Source organism: Stegostoma tigrinum, chromosome 33, assembly GCF_030684315.1.
Source record: "Stegostoma tigrinum isolate sSteTig4 chromosome 33, sSteTig4.hap1, whole genome shotgun sequence".
NCBI classification, from domain to species: domain Eukaryota; kingdom Metazoa; phylum Chordata; class Chondrichthyes; order Orectolobiformes; family Stegostomatidae; genus Stegostoma; species Stegostoma tigrinum.
In genome coordinates, this window is record NC_081386.1 from 15,787,146 (window position 1) to 15,805,697 (window position 18,552).

Here is an 18,552-nt window from a genome sequence, read left to right on the forward strand (position 1 = left end):
AAACGAATACAACTACACTTAAATATTTGCACTTTAATCACAAAAATTCTGAAGAAATTTTTTCACATTTTTATTGGTATTTTCAACAGAGCAATTTTAAACAGGATGCTCCCAATTCATAAACTGTTCCTTCAAAAGCAGAAAATGCTTTTTCCCTCCTGAGCGACAGTCATTCTCAGTCAAATGCAATGCCCTCCTACTCACATTTAGTATTTTGACTCACTACCTCTTCTACTAAAGGTGGCCTATTGGTTTGTGAACAATATAACAAACAGGGATGAACTGTTACATGCACCCACCTTCAGTGGTGGAGGTAATGTTTTTGTCACTGTTGTTCACAGACTAACAGACTCTACCAAAAACTCATGTAGATTTCAATGAAAATCTGGTAAATAGATAGGCTATGGCCCAAGGAAGGGCTGATTAGTTTCTGGAAAAAGTCATAGATGTCAGTGATGCAAATTATGAAAGCATTCATTAATGTTAAGAAATGGACCAAACTTGACCTTTCTCATAATGGTGTCAGTGGTTGTAAAATGTTGCAAATTGACTCAGCTACTTTGGTGGGATTTGACACAAATGCCAAAATGCAATCAGAGTTTTCAGTTCAGGCTGTTGGATACAGATTGGATAGTGAAATGAAAGCTCTCAATAAAATTATTTTTCAGTTTTTATATAGTTATAGAGCATTAAGCAAAGAAGAGAGAGTATGGCAGAGGTATGTACTCTATTCAATTCACTTGCAAATATATTGATTGGGAATCAAGAAGTCTATTTCAATTTTATTGTGGTTTACACTAAATAAATAATATTGCCATCTCCCTGACGAATAGGGAAGGGAATGAGTTTTTATCTCATCTGAACAGCAACAGGCTCTGACGCAAAGTAGACATGAATCAATGTGAACTTAAGTCCTTTGCACAAACTGCATCTGCATGTAATTGCATTCAATTGGACAGCCTTGGTTTACATGGCAATTAAAAGTATAGACAGTGGAACAAACCTACTTTTACCAAAAATGCAACTAAATTAATAACTATCTTTTCAAATACCAGCATCAACATATTGTTTGTAACAAAAAAAAATAGAGAATGGATTATATTTGGGATTGTATCAAAAGGGGATTTTACCTACTCACCATAATCTTCCTATTTCACTGATAAAAGACAGTTTTTAACACTTGGTCTTATATCCAACTATGGCACATTTTTGATATTGCGTGGTAGGTAGATTAAAGTCAATAGATATGCTTAACTTTTTGCATAAGACTAACAGGCCAACTTACAGAAACAAAACACAACAATATTTGATCACCGATCAGGAAGCAGGCAAATAATCATATTGATCTAAATGCAGTCAAAGTACCTGGACTAAAGAATGAGCTTTGGTTCTTCAATCCAAAGATTGAGGCCAAGAGATGATGACTTGTGAGATTGAGCATAACTTGACATATCACACACTTATCAGTCCCTCAGCCCTAGTTTGTCGTCATTTTCAGCTGACATCAGTCTGAAGACAATGACAAACAAAACATTGTGATTTGTACAAATGATTTGGATGAGAATACAGAAGTTTGTGGATGACACTAGAATTGATGGCATAGCAGATAGTGAAGAAGGTTTTCTGAGATTACAAAGGGATATTAATCAGATGGGTCAATGGGCTGAAAAATGGCAGATGGAGTTCAGTTTGGATAAATGCAAGGCATTGCGTTTTATTACAACAAACAGGGGCAGGACATACAATTAATGGTAGGGCCTTGGGTAGTGTTGTAGAACAGAGGTACCTAAGGATTCTCATACATAATTCCTTGAGGTTTGTGTCACATATAGACAGGGTGGTTAAAAAGGCATTTTGTGTGCTTGCCTTCATTGCTCAGTCCTTTGAATGTAGGAGTTGGCAAGTCATGTTGAGGCTGTACAGGACATTAGTGAAGCTTCTTCTGGAGTAGCGTGTCCCATTCTAGTCATCCAGTTATGGTAAGGACATTAAGCTGGAGAGGGCTTAGAAGACATTTACCAGAATGTTGCCAGGAATGGAGGGTTTGAGTTATATGGAGAGGTTGGATAGGGTGGAACTTTACACACTGAAGCATAAGAAGTGACCTTATAGAAGTTTATAACATCATGAGGGGTATAGATAGGGTCAATGGTAGTGGTCTTCTCCCTAGGATGTGTGATTTCAGAACAAGGGGGCATATTTTTTCAGAGAGTACAGAGATTTAAAAAAAAACATGAAGGATAAATTTTTTTTACAGAGGGTGGTTTGCTTGTGGAATGAACTGCCAGAGGAAGTGGTGGATATGGGCACAGTCAATATTTGAAAAACACTTAGATAAGCACATAAACAGGAAAAGTTTGGACAGATAGCAACCAAACGCAGGCAAGTGGGGCTAGTTTAGCTGGAATTACATTCAGCATGGATTGGTTGGACTGAAGGGTTTATTTCTGTGCCGTAGGAGTCTATGACAGGCACCTGTCTAAAGCTCATATAGAATAAACTTTTTCATTTCTAGGCTAACTATTGAGTTAGGTTCTTCCAGATACCATTTGTAAATCTGTTCAATCACAGATATTGCACAACCCATTTATCTCCTTAATACAGACCCTCCAATGATGTTTGAATAGAGCTCCAAAAACAGACATCCATGTAAATTTGAGGCAATGCCTTCTTAACATCTTCCTCTGTGCTCAGTAACTTGTAAACAAAGCTGTTTTGGGGTATGAAAGCCCAACTAAGGTTGACTAGCCCCTAAAAGGTCGAAGACTGAGACTTTGCTGCTTGAACATCAGCATCTACCCATTCAGCTCTTATGGAAGTCTGTTTTGATTATTTAAGAACTAAAACAATGGTTTTTCAAGATATAATACAAGATAATACTGCATTACTCCATGGCAGTACTTAGGAGCTCTGTAAGTACTCTCAAAAGTTAGGTGGTGGGGCAGACTTGCTAAACAGGTTTCAGGAACACAAGGAACTGCTGTCAATATTTGAGCAGAGAAGGACTAATCACTCTACATTACATAAACTAGGGTTCATGCAACAAAATAAAGCTGGAGGAGATTCTGGAAATAGCGAGAAATTTAGTGAAAGAAGCTATTTGAAATCAAGACTGAGAATCTTAAGATTCATCATCAACAAATGAGATAATTCTCTTGTTGGACTAATTCACAGCCTGAGCTAAAACTGTTTATTGGTAGACAGACTCTCTCAGGCAACTGAGTACCATAATTTACATGTACAAAACTCCCTTATTCATCCATGCTGGAGTTCAACATTTGACCGCTAATTCAAACACTTCTGTACTGGTCAACGTTCTTCAGTAAAAGTCTAATATGCCATATGATACTGGTCAAACATTTGTTTTAATGGGGAGTGAAAATATTCCCAAATTTTGCTGGATTAGATCATTGAACAATTTGTGAATGCTTTAATTAAGTGGCAACTTCAAGTTTCTCCATGGGAACTAGAAATTGTTTGCCTTTCTTCACTCACCATAAGTATAACTCAAAAATGTCCTGCTGTTAGGACCTGAGTTGTGCAGATCCTCATACTGTGATCAATCAATATATTGTGACAGTACATAATGATCAGACTTCTTGGCCATCACCACTTTTGTTTTGTATTTATGCATGTGGTTGTCAGACAATAACATCTGATAATGTTGCTGGCAACAGGCCTTTTAAACAAAGAATACAAAACATTAAACATGTTCTTCATTTCTTCCTGTAGCTTGTTATTTTAATATTAATTCTTGGAAGTATAATTATGAACTTCCCATTATATTTTAAACTTGTACTTATCAGTTTCAGGAATGAAACTGTAATGTAAATGATGGGAACTGATATTACATTAGAATCTGGAAAGGACTTAGATTCTACACATTAATACACTATTAATGCTTCACTGCTAAGTACTGCTATTACCATACATATTCCTCTGTTCTGCATGCAATTCCAATGCCACTCAATCTATTCTTTGTGATAAGATTACATTCACTAAATTACTAGGCAACCTCCTATGGTTTTATACTTGGGAAGGTAGGGTCTGCATGGTTTTGAAAGCTTCTGTTGGGATTTTGGCAAAAACTATGATTACAGTATACAGTAGGCAACCAACATTCATTTTTAATCTTTGTATTTAAAGTAATAAACTACAGAATTCAAATATTAAAATAATGCATCAATGGTTCTTGTGTTGCACAATTACAACTGGAAGTCATAAGCCCTAGAAAAAGTGAAAACTGGCTATGTCATCACTCCAACAAAACAGCAACAAAAGGTTACAGAGTCACATTGTAGCACAATTGACTGAACAACTTAAAGCACAAGCCACAGTTAGATCAACCCATTCCAAAGAAGGGTGCACCATGAATTAACTGAATACCGCAGTTACCACAATGGTCACTTTTGCATAAAATATAACTGTAGAAATCAATAAAGTTATGAAACAATGGTGTATAAACAAGTCTATACACCAGCAAAATCGTTGTCAAGTCTATAAGTGGACTAGCAGATACCAGTGGAGTAAAAAGATGTTTATGGCCATTATATCCCATACCAGCATCCACAGACTGATTTTTCCTGCTTTCACTCAAAATTTTCTTCTGAAGCACATGTTATTATCCCTATCTGTCCAGATCTACCACCCTCCAAAATCTAGCCTCTTGCACATCCTCAATTTTCAGTCATTCCTTGCTTAAGCCTTACAATCTGGAATTCTCTCCCTAATCCTTCCCCCGATTTCTATATCTCATTCTCTAGGTCACATCTCAATGCCTATTTCATTGGCCAAGATTATGGAGAGCTGTCCCCTATTTTGTCCTTAAGTGATGTTAAATTTTGTTTGAAAACATTTATGTGAAATGTAATAGAATGAATTATGACAGTCAAGGCACGATATGAATCATTGTCTGTCCTCATCTTTGGAGATAGGTACAAAATAAATGCTAGATTTGAGCTAAAGGTAGGCAAAAGCAAAAATGCAAGTGTGGGTTTATATATTAATGGCTGGATCAAGAATCATCTTATATAAAAGATATCCTGTAATATAAATCAGGATCATTAAGATCTCCTAGATGAACTCCCATCTCCTAAGGGAATTGTGAATCGATTTTTGTCTTCTGAATTGGCCATGTTTTATAAATCTGTTTTTCCACTTTTACATGCCTAGATCCTACAAGTGGGTAGAATTCCTTCATCAGTATGTATGGATTAAAAAAAGACACAGGTAAGTTAGATGTATCAGCTGGTCCTTATCTGTCTGTTACTTATGTATATTTATATGGATTAGCAGTGGAAGTGGATGATTACAGATAGAACAGGCAGTATACTCACCAGAAGGGCCAATAATGCCAAAAAGTTTTGATAACTGTTAGGAATGCTGGCAGGCTCATGGGTTATCAACAGTAAACTGTAGAGACATCCAACAGTACAATAAAAGACATAACTTTCTGATTGTCTAGCCAACTTCATTTTGTATTTATTTTTCAAAAGCAGTGGTAAATTAATTAGTAAAGTTAGGTCACATTAAATTCAGGGTGAGCTTACCAACTGGATACAAAATTGGTTTAATGATAGGAGATAGTACAGGAGGTAATACAGTATGGAGCTGGAGGAACACAACAGGCCGGGCAGCATCAGAGCATCAGGAAAGATGACATTTCAGGTCGGAACTCATTTCTAAAGGGTCCCGACCCAAAACATCATCTTTCCTGCACCTCTGATGCTGCCTGGCCTGCAGTGTTCCTCCAGCTCCACTCTTATTTCTGACTCCAGCAGCTGCAGTTCATACTAGCTCTGAATGGTGGTGGGGGGCTGTTTTTCAGACTGGAGGCCTGTCACCAGCAGTGTTCCACAGGAATCGGTTCTGGGTCCTCTTTTGTTTGTCATTTATATAACACTTTGGATCAGAATATAGAGGTATGGTTATTACATTTGCAGATGACACCAAAATTCATGGAATAGTAGATAATGAAGAATCTTTTATAAGATTACGAAGGAGTCTTTGTCAAATAAATCAATCAGCTAAAAAATGGCAGATGGAATTCAATTTGGATAAATGTGAAGTATTGGTTTTGATACAATAAATAAGGGTAGGACTTATAAAATTAATGAAAGGGTCTTATGTAGTGTTGTGGAACAGAGGGACCTTGGGGTTCAGATACACAACTTTTTGAGGTTTGAGTCACATGTCGACAGGGTAGTTAGAAACGTGTTCAGCATGCTTACTCAATCCTTTGAGTATAAGAGTTGGGAAATCATGTTGAGGTTATACAGAACGATGGTGAGGCCTCTTCTGGCATAGTGTGTCCAGTTCTAGTTGCCCATTTATAGGAAGGATTAAGCTGGAGAGAGTTCAGAAGAGAGTTCAGAAGAGATTTACCGGGATGATGCAGGGTACAGAAGATTTGAGTTATACAGAAAGGCTGGACAGGCTGGGGCTTGTTTCGCTGGAGTGTAGGAGGTTGATAGGTGACCTTTCAGAAGTTAATTAAATTATGAGGGTTATAGATAGGGTTAATGATAGGTATCTTTTCCCTAGGATGCTGGATATCAAGACCAGGGGCATATTGTTTCTGATGAGAAGAGAAAGCTTTAATAAAAAAAGACAAGAGGGGCAAATTTTTTTTTGCTCAGAGGATGGTCCATGTGTGAAGTGAATTTCCTGATGAGGTGACAGATGTGGGTACAATTACAACATTTAAAAGATAGTTGGATAAATACATGAATAGGATATGGGCCAGGAGCAGATGAGACTAGTTTAGTTTGGGATTATTTTCAGCATGGACTGGTTGGACCGAAGAGTCTGGTTCCCTGCTGTATGACTGACTCCAAAAGATCAGCAGGGGCGAAGATAAAATAGAATAGTTTGTTAAAATATTCAAAAATTTAGGATGTAATTTCTGAAAGGGGCAAAGTAACTGAAGGCTGTACCACTAGATGACAACGTAAAGCCATACAAGATTAAAGAAATATGAATGAAATTTATGGGAGGAGCAGGTGCTAACATAGAACGAGATGAGCATGAATGCACCCATAGAGGGGAAATTCATATTTAAAAATAACGAAAGGGACAGCAAGAACCCAATGTTGGTTAGTGAGGATGAGGTCTGAGGGTGAGGGAGAACATGTCAAGATGACGATTCAAATCTTGCAGACTAGAAAGTCAAAAGGAAAAAGAATTGATGTGTTTGAATATAAAGACAACAAATTAATTTCTGCAATTAATATTCTGAGCAGATGCAGGCAAGTAACTGATGTAGAAACAAATTGCTTTGGAGGGGTTCTAGTGGCACAGTGGTAGAGTCCATGCTACGCAGCCAGAATGTCCATGTTCAAGTCCCTATGGCTCCAGAGGTGTGTAACAACATCACTGAACAGGTCAATTAGAAAATAAAAGCTGTGTTGGTGATGAACCATTGGGTTCACAGCTCAGCTCAAGGTTCAACAGAGTGTCAAGGCTGCATGTTGAGTTCCAGGAAGTGCAATTATGTCTGACTGTGGGATTACTGAAAGAAGTTGTTATTCATTCTTCACTCACTATTTAACACCAGATAAGTAGATTAACAGCAGTGTGACAATCAAGGAACTAAGAGAAGTGATGAGTACATGACCTGCACTTAAATAGAGATAAATATAAATCTAATCTAATGAAGTATTTCTTCAGTGAACAAGTTGGGGAAAAAAATGGAATAGTATTCCCTATGGAGTAGGTGCAAGCATTAAAAGACATGAAGTAGGTATTTTTTCAGAAAATGATACTGTACAAGAGGAGCAACTTTTGTCATAATATACAGCAAATATAGCCTTCCTAGAAGGAACAAGTTACTTGCCTTCCAAAGCTCTCTTCCCCTCTGTGGTATTTTATAAGCTAATTGATAGAGAATAATTGCTACAATAATATAACTCCATTTTCATTGTACCTTAACACCATCATAACAGTAGGTGAATTAAATTATCTTTATTTTCCAGCAATGTTTATGGAGAGGGGCACAGTTATATCTTGAGCAATGTGAACTGGTAGAATGATGACCTGCATCTCACTAAGGTGGTTAAGGGAGGTTCACTTCCTGTATTAAAGACACATCACCTATAAAATGGCTGTTCATACCAATAACCAATTAAAAGAAACCATCATTGAACATCTGACAACTGGGCCACATTTCAAAGCTCAGTCACAAAAGCAAACACAAAACTTGTGAAGATTTTGAAGTTTGATGAAGAATTCAAAGTCAACGACAGACAATCTAGTAAGGTCTTCATTTCTTCAGTTCACAGACAGGGGAAGGGGTGAGGGCAAGACGACCTGAAGACAACCTTTACGCAATAAAGGCAGCAGGAACAATATTGTGAGTAAGTGTGTCACAAGAGCATTTGATTCTCCCTGGCTTAAATGCTATTGTTAGATGGCTGGTGTCTGAGGATGACTGATAGAACATAGCTATGCAGTATTTACTTGTTCCCCCCTCATGACTTAAATTTTCAACTGCCCAGATTCACGTGACATAAATTAGTCATCCAATATCAGTGCAGTGATGTTAACCAAGCTTACTGTTACACAACTGTGAAATAAATCAATAAAAGGTAAGACAAAAACCATAATTAACTACAGCATTTCCAGAAAATTTCGAATTGCTCAGTGGGGGCTGAGCACATTCAAATCCCTGGGTACTTTGATTTAAAAACCTCTGCTAACTTGCTCTACTCCTCGATGAATTGCCGTCTGTCCACCCGTCCCGCCTACCACCAGTTGCAATTCTCTCGTCGGAAACACGGGCACACAGGAGTTTCTGGTGGCATGACCCGGTCACCAGGAGGGTAGGCTCCAGTCCCGTTCCCACAGGCAACCCGAACCTACCTGGCTCCCAAAATATCCTTCTTCGCAAGGCCGATTCCAGCGAAGATTTTCACTCGCAGAATCCGGCAGCCTTCCTGCGAAATCAGAAAGAGACCGAGTGAAAGGGCGCAGCTCCTGGCGAGGTCCGAGTCAACACGCGTATGAAAAGGGGCTCGGCTGCCTCGGATCCCGATGTATCAAGGATGTGGGGGAACGACTGCCGTTGTTAAGGCCCAAGTTCTGGAAGGAGACGAGAGTACTGTCTCTCTCTTTCCTCCCCCCCCCCCCCCCGCCGGGTGTTATCGTACAGAGGGGCACGCGTCGCGAATAACCACCCCGGTTCCGGCTCCTTTAACAGTGATTCTCCATACCCTCCCCCCGCCTCCCCACAAACATCGCAACTAGGGCACAGGAAAAGCTCCTGAATCTGAGGGAAGGGACAAGACGATGAGGCGCTGAACGGACTTTTCTGGACGTGGCAGTCACCCTGACAATAAGTTAAGCAATTCCAAAAATGTTCCGTTTCTTCATTTTCAAAATACACACAGGAAAATCGGCAGCGACGAACTTACCTCTTCAGTAGGCAGTCCGCGCACTTCAGGGGGAGATGCCAGCGCCATGGGCGAGGGGAATGTAATTGAGCGTTGGGGAAAGGTTCGCTGGTCTGCAGATGCTTCCCCCTGCTGAAATGGCGATTGCGCTAAAAAAAAACTCGCTGTTACCTCCCACTCGGAGGTGGGGGGGGGGGATAAATCTGGAATTTCACTTGTTCATCCACACCACAGGCTTCGGTTCCGTTCTGAGGAATATTTCCTGAATGGAGCACACCCGGGGGCAACCCTGGCTCTGAGAGGAAACACGGTGACATCAGTGTCAAAAAGCAGCCACTCAAACAGGCCTGCGCACATCACATGGCGCACACACTTAGTTACTTCAGCCTCAGGCACTGCAACATCAAAGGAACAAAGTTACTTTTTGTTACTTTAATGGAAAAGTACTGTAGCCTCTGCTCTCTTAGGATACATTGTAACCTAATCTAAGATGCATTGTAACTCACGCCTGTTGAATATTCAATTTTTGGAGACCGTCTTCTAGAGGGTCTTTTAACATAATAAAATGCTCCAGTTGGCGCTTTTCGCTTGGGCGTTATAAAGATTGGCACAGGGCGATGAGATACTAGGTCAGATGAGCTTCGTCAAAGAGGTAAGCTTTTTAAGCCTTTCAACTGAGGAAGGCAAAGGCACCCTTCACATCGAGAAACTGGTGGGAGATAGTAGGAACTGCCGATACTGGAGAATCTGAGATAACAAGGTGTAGAGCTGGACGAACACAGCAGGCCAAGCAGCATTTTCTGAAGAAGGGTCTAGGTTTGAAATGTCAGCCTTTCTGCTCCTCTGATGCTGCTTGGCCTGCTGTGTTCATCCAGCTCTACACCTTGTTGTCTGAGAAACTGGTGGGAACCTTTTTAGGCAAAGTCAAGGTGGTAGCCAGAGCACAATAACCCCCAAACTACACTGAAGATTCACCATGCTCAGTTTAAAAAAAAATTCCCCCTTCAGTCAAAAATGTTCTGACACCCAGCCTGTGTTCCTGGTTCTAGGACCCATGCCACTATATTACACTCACCCTCAACTCAATGTAGTCTGATTTTTGTTTAGCAACTGCTTCTGTGGGACCCTGTTCCAAAGCCTTCTGAAAATCTAAATCCACCACATCTGCTGATTCCCCTTTACCTATTCCACAAGTTACATCCTCAAAAACTTGAACAGCTTTGTTGAATGTCACTTCCCTTTCTTAAATCAAAGTTGACTCTGCTCAATGCTGCTATTATTTTTGGAGTGTCCTGTTATCAGATCACTTATTATAGATTTTAAGCTTTTTCCCTATGAGTAATGTTAGGCTAATAGGTCTGTGGTTGCCAGTTTTCTCTCTCTCTCTTCACTGTTAAATAATGGGAATTATATTTGTCATTTGTCAATCTTCAGAAAACATTCTGAATTCTATAGATTTTTGAAAGATGTTCACCAACACATCTACCATCTCTACGACCACCCCATTCAACTCTGGGGTATACACCATAATTTCTGGGGATATATTTACTTGAAGTCCCACTTATTTCTCTCTTTTTAACTAATATTAATATTGTGTAGTTCCTCATTTACACTAGTCCAAAGATATTTCATTCTTTTTGAGATGTTTTTAGCATTCTCTCCCATGAAGGCAAAGTATTTATTTAGTTTCTCTGCATTTTCCTTATTCTATATTCTAAAACCTCCTGGCTCTGCTTGTAATTAACCCATTTTGTTTTGCCAAGCCTTACTTTTTTACAAAACTTCCACCAGTTTGCTTTATTCTTTCTGAATTTTCTTCTTTGTCTTCCTTTGCAGAATTTTTAAAATCTTCCTGATCCTCACTTACCTCTTTTTTTTGGCAATTTTGTAAACCACTGAGTGGTGACTACCCTAGTTTCATGCGTTTACATCTCATTATTAGCTAATCTCACTTCATTTCTTTGCATCCTTCTCCATGAAAGCAGACTGCTACAATTCCCAACATGAAAATTAGAGCAGGTACCAGCCAGTGGCCAGTTGCTGCTTGCTTCTCCAGGCCATAATCCAGTTCCACCATCACCATTTTCCTGCATGTTTTCCTCTGTTACCCTTCAATCATGCAAGGGAACATTATTAAACCACTAGCCTTACCAGTTCTGAGGAAGGATCACTTGACCCAAAATGTTAACTCTGATTTCTCTCCACAGATGCTGCCAAACCTGCTGAGCTTTTCCAGTAACTTCTGTTTTGTCGCTAGCCTCACCAGATCATCATGATTGCTCTCAGCACAATTAACATACCACTCCAACCTGGCAGGACATTACTTTTGAACTCAGGGACATTTCTGCCTTGCATGCTTCTGTCACTTTGCAAACAGGGGCACACTTGCTTAACACAAATGCATCTTATGGCTCTTAGCCTACTTTTGTGCCTCACTGATTTTTGGATGGACTTGAAGTTCTCTGGCACTCATTGCTTTCTAGCACAGAGGGAGAAGGAAACAGCTTGTTACCGTTCACTCACTGAACAGTCAAGGGAGGGAACACGTTGATGTAGCATAATGCAATACAGCAATGTTGTACTTGCAGCACATGCCAGCAGTTATGGGGCAAACTCACTGCATCGGCTTCAACCAAATGGTCATGTTTGAAAATTAAGGGCGTCTCAGTCAGTTGGGCGTACTGCTGCATTTAAAGAAGTTGTTCGATCTCGGAGCAGGGTGTTGACCACAGTCAATCTCCTAACGGAGTTGATGGATTAATGTCATTGCAGTCTAGGGTTAGGTCACAGTCAATCTTCCAAGTCAATTGAAACAAGGCCAAGGATTACAGGTCCATCAGTAAGGGAGTTGTAAAGACACACATCCAATGACTGGGCTTTGCGGAATGTGGATCTCACTGTCTGGGCCAGCACTTGTGGTGTTCTCCTATATCTGCTGCTCTTGTCCCTCTAAATGGAAGTGACTGGAAAGTCTGGAATGGGTTTGGGAAATGCTGGCTAATGAGCCTTGGTGATTTTCTGCAGTGTATCCTTGCATCACTGCTACTACTGAGCGCTGGTAGTGGAATGAATGCATATTTGTGGTGTACCAATCAGCAGCTGCTCTGTTCAAGGTGGTATCCAGATTCTTGAGTGTTGTTGATTCTGCACTCATCCTGATAAGTGGGGAATGTTCCATTACACTCCTGACTTGGTCAGAAATCACACAACACCAGGTTGTAGTCCAATAGTTAATTTGAAATCACAAGCTTTCAAAGTGCTGCCCTTTCATCAGGTGAAGTGAAGAAAAGCAAACTGGCAATTAGCAGAGAGATCAATGGGCAGATCATACAAATGGTGTGAGTGGGTGGAGTGTCGATAGGCTGAATAGCAAGTGAAGGGATGACCAACAATCTGATTAATTGAGGCAGAGAGATAATTACAAAAAGTTAAAAGTAAGGTGGTGCTGGAGACAAACCAAATGCTGGAATAACATGATAGGTGTAAGAGTCACATGCCGAGGATCTAACCAAAGTAACAAGTAATCCAAAACTGTACAAACTAATTAAGGTAGAGAGATCATAAGTTACCAAGGTGACAGTGTCAAAACAGGACAGTAAAGAAGATTTTTACAAATACAGAACAGCATGGTGGGGTTGCATGTAGAGCGACATGAACCACAACATGGTTGAGGCTGTCTTCATGGTTAAGTAGCTTCGCTATCAGTTTCTGCTCGGTGTTTCTGCATTGTTGTGTATCTTGAAGGCCGCTTTGAAGGAATGAACATTAGAGACTGAATGTCCTTGCTTGCTGAAGTGTTCCCCGACTTGGAGGGAACATTCCCGTCTGGCATTTGTTGCGTAATGTCCATTCATCCACTGTCATAATTTCTGCATGGCCTTGCCAATATACCATGCCCCGGGGCATCTTCGCCTGCACTGTATGAGGTAGACTACTTTGGCTGAGTCACACGAGTATCTGCTGTGTACGTGGCGAGTGGTATTCCTGCATGTGATGGTAGTGTCCATGTCTAAGATCTAGCATGTCTTGCAGAGGTTGCTGTGGCAGGGTTGTGTGGTGCTGTGGTCAATTGTCCTGAAGGCTGGGTAGTTTATTCCAACAATGGTCTGTTTAAGGCTGTTTGAAGATGAGAAGTGGGAGCATTGGGATGATCTTGGCGAGCTGTTCATCATCATCGATGACATGTTCAAGGCTGTGAAGAGCATAGTGGAGTTTCTTCACTCTGGGGAAGTACTGGACGACTATCCGTCGTGTCCAGTGTCTGTCTCCCAAGGACATCTTTGCAGTTTCTTGCTTAAGCATGTTGGAGCTGGCAATCAATGAGTTGAGCATCGTGACCCATTCTTATGAGGGTGTCGTTAGGTCATGTTCCTCCTCACCCAAGTACATCCTGAGTATGCACAGGACTTGTCCATACGGGTTGGCTTCTTTAACATGTTTGGCTGGAAGGTAGAAAAATGCAGCATCGTGAAGTTATCTGTGGGCTTGCTGTAGAGTGAGGTACTGAGGTTTGTGTCCCTGATGGAGATGTATGTGTCCAAGAATGAGGCTGATTCTGAAGAGTGGTCCATGGTAAGTCTGAGGGTGGGATGAAACTTGTTGTGTAGTCATTTCAGTGATTCCTGATCATGAGTCCAGAGAAAGAAAATGTTATCAATGTATCTGGTGTACACCAAGGGTAGGAGGTCCTGTGTAGCAAATAAATTTTGCTGAAACTTGTCCATGAAAATGCTGGCATATTAGGATGCATATTTGGCCCCCGTGTGTCTGGATGAAGAACTGATTGTCAAAGGTGAAGACGTTGTGGTCGAGGATGAAGTGGTTGAGCTGAAGGATGGCCTCTTGAAATTGACAGTTGTTGGTATTGAGTACTGAGGCTGTTTCAGCGATGCCATCGTCATGGGAGATGCTGGTGTAGAGTGCTGAAACATCCATTGTGACAAGGAATGTTCCTAGTTCGATTGGCCTGTGGGAGCTGAGTTTCCATAAGAAATCTGTGGTGTTGCAACAGAAGCTGAGGGTTCCATGTACAATGGGTTTCAAGATGCCCCCAACATAGCCAGAGAATTCTCTCTCAAGGCCCATTGCCTGATATGATGGGATGTCCAGGTATGTTGGCTTTGTGTATCTTTGGAAGGCAGTAGAAGTCTCCAGTGTGAGAAGTATGCAGAATGAGAATGCACAGGGTACTCTGAAGGTCTGGATCAAAGGTCTTGATCAGTATGTAGAGTTGTCGGGTGTGTTCTTCAATCAGAATGGCAGGTAGTGTTCCTGGTCGTTCAGTTGTTGGTATGCCTCTTTTCGGTAGCCCATTCAGCTCTGTATGATTTAGTAGTCCCTTCTGTATCATGGTATCATGTGTCTTCTGACCTTGTGTGCCTGAGCCCAATACCAGCACCTCTACTCCTGACTTATGCCTTGTAGATGGTGCAGATTCAAGAAGTGAGTTACGCAGGATTTCCAGCTCTGACCTGCTTTTGTAGCCACCATAATTACATGGCTAGTACCATGCAGTTTCTGGTCAGTGGTAATCCTCCAGATGTTGATAGTGGGTTAAATGCCATTGAACGACATAGGATGATGGTTAGATTCTGTCTTGTCTGAAATGGCTTTTGCTTGGCATTTGTGTGACCCAGATGTTACCAGTGACTTTTCAGCCCAAGCCTGGATACTGTGCAGATCTTGCTGCATTTCAGTATGGTCTATTCACAGTCAGATACTGATTGGCCACAATCAGTCTGGAAATGGGAAAAGAAAGTGGCTAAAGTTTGAGGATGGGATATATAAGGGCTTGGCACGCTGAGAAAATAATTTCAGAAAATGGCATGGGTTATACCCCAGATGCTTTTGTGCCTGAAGATTGGGAGATGGTATTCAAGTTTCCTGTTAATCCTCGGAAACTGGGCTCAATTTCAGATGTGAGATCAAATAATCTGTGGGGCATGTCAAATTAAAAAGCAAATCAGTAATGGTTTTCCTGAATCATCACATCAATCCCTATGCTGTGACATATTAATACTGAGACATACAGTGCCACAGGGAGGGCAATTCAAGACTGAAAGGTGGAATTAGTAGGAACAGGGAACCTGCAGGATATGGGGATGGGTATGTCAAGTTACAATCATTCTACCTTCAACATAAGGAGAGCATATGGCCAACAAAGGCATGGCACTTTGCAAAACCATGAGTTCAGATGGTGATTTGGGACCATTAAGTTACATAAAATGGATGAATGGAAAGGGGCTTGATTGAATGGTCATCCAGGATGCAGGGACAGTAATGTTAGGATGTGGAGGGTGGTCATCATTTGTCTCAGGCAGAGCCTGCAACTTACAAAGACAAGAGTTGAAACCTTGTCTTTGCACCAAATTAACTTTACAACGAGAACAGCAAATTGTTACAACTGCATGTGGTGCATGTGGTATAAGTTACTGTTATTCTTTCTGGAGTCAGAGTACAATTCTTTGAGGCCCAGCTAGGGGCAATAGCATTCTGCAATGCCACCCATCTGGAAATAAACTGCAATGCTTTGGCAGCTCATTTTTCTTGCAAGAACGAACATTTAAAAACTATAGCCTAACCTAATTGTGATCATTATATACTTGCCATCATCTGCACGCGCACCGTGCCCCCCCAGTCTCCATTACATCAGGTAATAAAATCCCTGCAAACATGAATTTAGAAGTCTCACCAGGGTTTCTCATTTCTCCATTATTTCTTGTCCTTGATACTGGAACATAAAGGCTAGGTCTTGCCAGATTCGCAGTGGCTTTTTTCTGAAGAAGGGAGGTCTCTCACACGCTAAGTTCTGAAGTTCATTCTCACAATGTAGCATTATCATTCTCATACGCCTTAATAAGGCTATATAGCTCAAATCTCCTTATGGAGGTATGACATTGACCTGTGGTAGTATATGTCTCAATATTAATGTGTCACATCATAGTGATTGACGAGATGACTCAGGAATACCATTACTGATTTGCTTTTCAATCTGACATGACCCACAGATTATTTGCTCACACATCTGGAATTGAGCCCAATTTCTAAGGATCAACAGAAACTTGAATACCATCTCCCAATCTTGAGGCCACAAATGTATCTGGGATATAACCAATGCCATTTTCTGCAGATTACACTGGTTCTTATTCTCCCCTTCCCCATGTTGAGGAGAGTCAGCAGCCTGGACTCTGTGATTCTCTGATATCACTGGCTTCCCCCAGGCGCAGGGATGCAATAGATTGCTTTAAAAACACCTAATCATCAATTTGCAAAAGCCATTAACAAAAGAGGCTTCAACCCCACTGCTGTTCAAATTATATGATTTGATTTGATTTATTGTAGTCACATGTACTTAAGTACAGTGAAAAGCTCTGTTTTGTTAGCAATACAGACAGATCACAGGACGCTAAGACAGAGTGAGACATGCACAAAACAAGATCAACATTATTTGAAGTTAGAGAGGACCATTCAGCAGGGAAGAAGCTGTTCTTGAACTGTTGGTACATGTGTTCAACCAGATTTCCTAGGGACTGTCATGAAGAGAACACACAAGTTCTTGGGGAACGGATCAGAACCCACTTCTTTCATGTCATTCTTTAACTTATGTATTCAACATTAATCTAATTTGGCCTTTGCCAATTTGCAAGTGGATCAGATAATAATGCAGACAGTATTACATTGAAGATTCGGCTTTTATTTAGTACTTTACTCCTCATAGTGCCTATGTAGAACATCTTTCCTAGTCTTAAGTATGCCATTGGTACCTACATGGACTATGACACCTGGATCCTTCCCCTCCCACTGTAAGTTCCAGTCCAGTACTTAGTCAGATACTCCAAACACTGGCACCAGGCAGGCAACACAATCGTCCAGATTCACGTTCTTGGCTGTAGATAACAGTGTCTATCTCCCTGACTGTACTCCTACTACCACTACATTTCTTTTCACTCTACCGCATTTAACTGTCTTCTTGTACCTTGTCAGTTGGCTCTTCACAATGCAGCTCTACAAGAAGAATATTGACATTTAACCACAAGTGTGGGCCTGGTGGACTACTTGTGTGTGTTGTCTTGATCTCCTCCTCTGCAAGGACATATTTTCCTTAATGGGATGCACTAAAAGTTCACTCGACTGGTTCCTGCAAATGACAAGATTGTCTAATAATGGAGAGATTAAGTTGTCTAGTAAAGGAGAAATTGCATTGACATGGTCTATGTTCTATACAAGATTAAGAGATGACCTATTTGAAACAAGTACAGTTCTTAAGAGATTTGACAGGGTAGATTCTGGGAAGATGTTTTCCCCGCCTGCAAAATCCTGAATTAGATGTCACAATCTCAGAATGAGGAATGATCCATTCAGCACTGTGACAAGGAGGAGCTTCTTCGGTGAATGCTGTGAATCATTGGAATTCTTTACCCAGGAGGGTTGTCAATGCTCAATTGCTAACTGTATTAAACAGAGAGAGCAATAGATTTTTAGGTGAAAATAAGGTGAAAAGCCAGAGTTGACTTATCGTGATTTTAGATGAACAATAGGTAAGTAGAGCTCCTATTAATGACTTTTGTTGTATATCCTATTTTATCTATCATATTGATGCAGAGTTTTTTTTCTGGATTACATCTGTCTGGTAAAGGGAAATGTACTCATGAAGATCTGGCAGATCCGTGATCATTGAAGACAGTGAGGATCTATTCATTAATAAGGGTGCAGGTGCCTATGGACCATAATACAAACCTACACATTAGGAGTAAAAACAAAGATCAAATTATCATAGCTGATATGATAAGGAAAATGACTGGGGAAGCCAATTTCACAAATAGCAAATAGAACCACTCAATCAACTAACATTATCTAATAAACAAATCCTAATATCAGAATGATAGAATCCCTACAGTGTGGGGACAGGCCATTCAGTCCATCAAGTCTGCACTGACCCTCTGAAGACCATACACCCAGACTCACCCCATTGTAACCCTGCATTTCCCACAGCTAATCCACCTCAACTTGCACATGCTTGAACATTATGGGCAATTTAACATGGCCAATCTACTAACCTGTACATCTCACATGGGGAGAACATACAAACTCCACACAGTCACTTACCGGAGGGTGGAATTGAACTTGGGTCCCTGGTGCTGAGAGACAGCTGCACTAACCACTG

The 18,552-nt window shown here is 40.7% G+C and overlaps 1 protein-coding gene across 2 annotated transcripts in view; it reads right to left on the minus strand.

Annotated features, from left to right (window-relative positions):
• The window catches only part of LOC125467204 (E3 ubiquitin-protein ligase NEDD4-like), a 144,486-nt gene extending 134,779 nt beyond the window's left edge, over positions 1-9,707 (minus strand). For both annotated transcript variants that reach the window (XM_048562722.2, XM_048562721.2), the window contains exons 1-2: positions 9,411-9,707; positions 8,860-8,933 (exon numbers count right to left, since the gene is read on the minus strand). In XM_048562722.2, coding sequence (XP_048418679.1) covers positions 8,860-8,933; positions 9,411-9,458 — 122 coding nt within the window. In that variant the 5' untranslated portion in view covers positions 9,459-9,707. The remainder of the gene's footprint in view (positions 1-8,859; positions 8,934-9,410) is intronic.
• Positions 9,708-18,552: the final 8,845 nt, after the last annotated feature.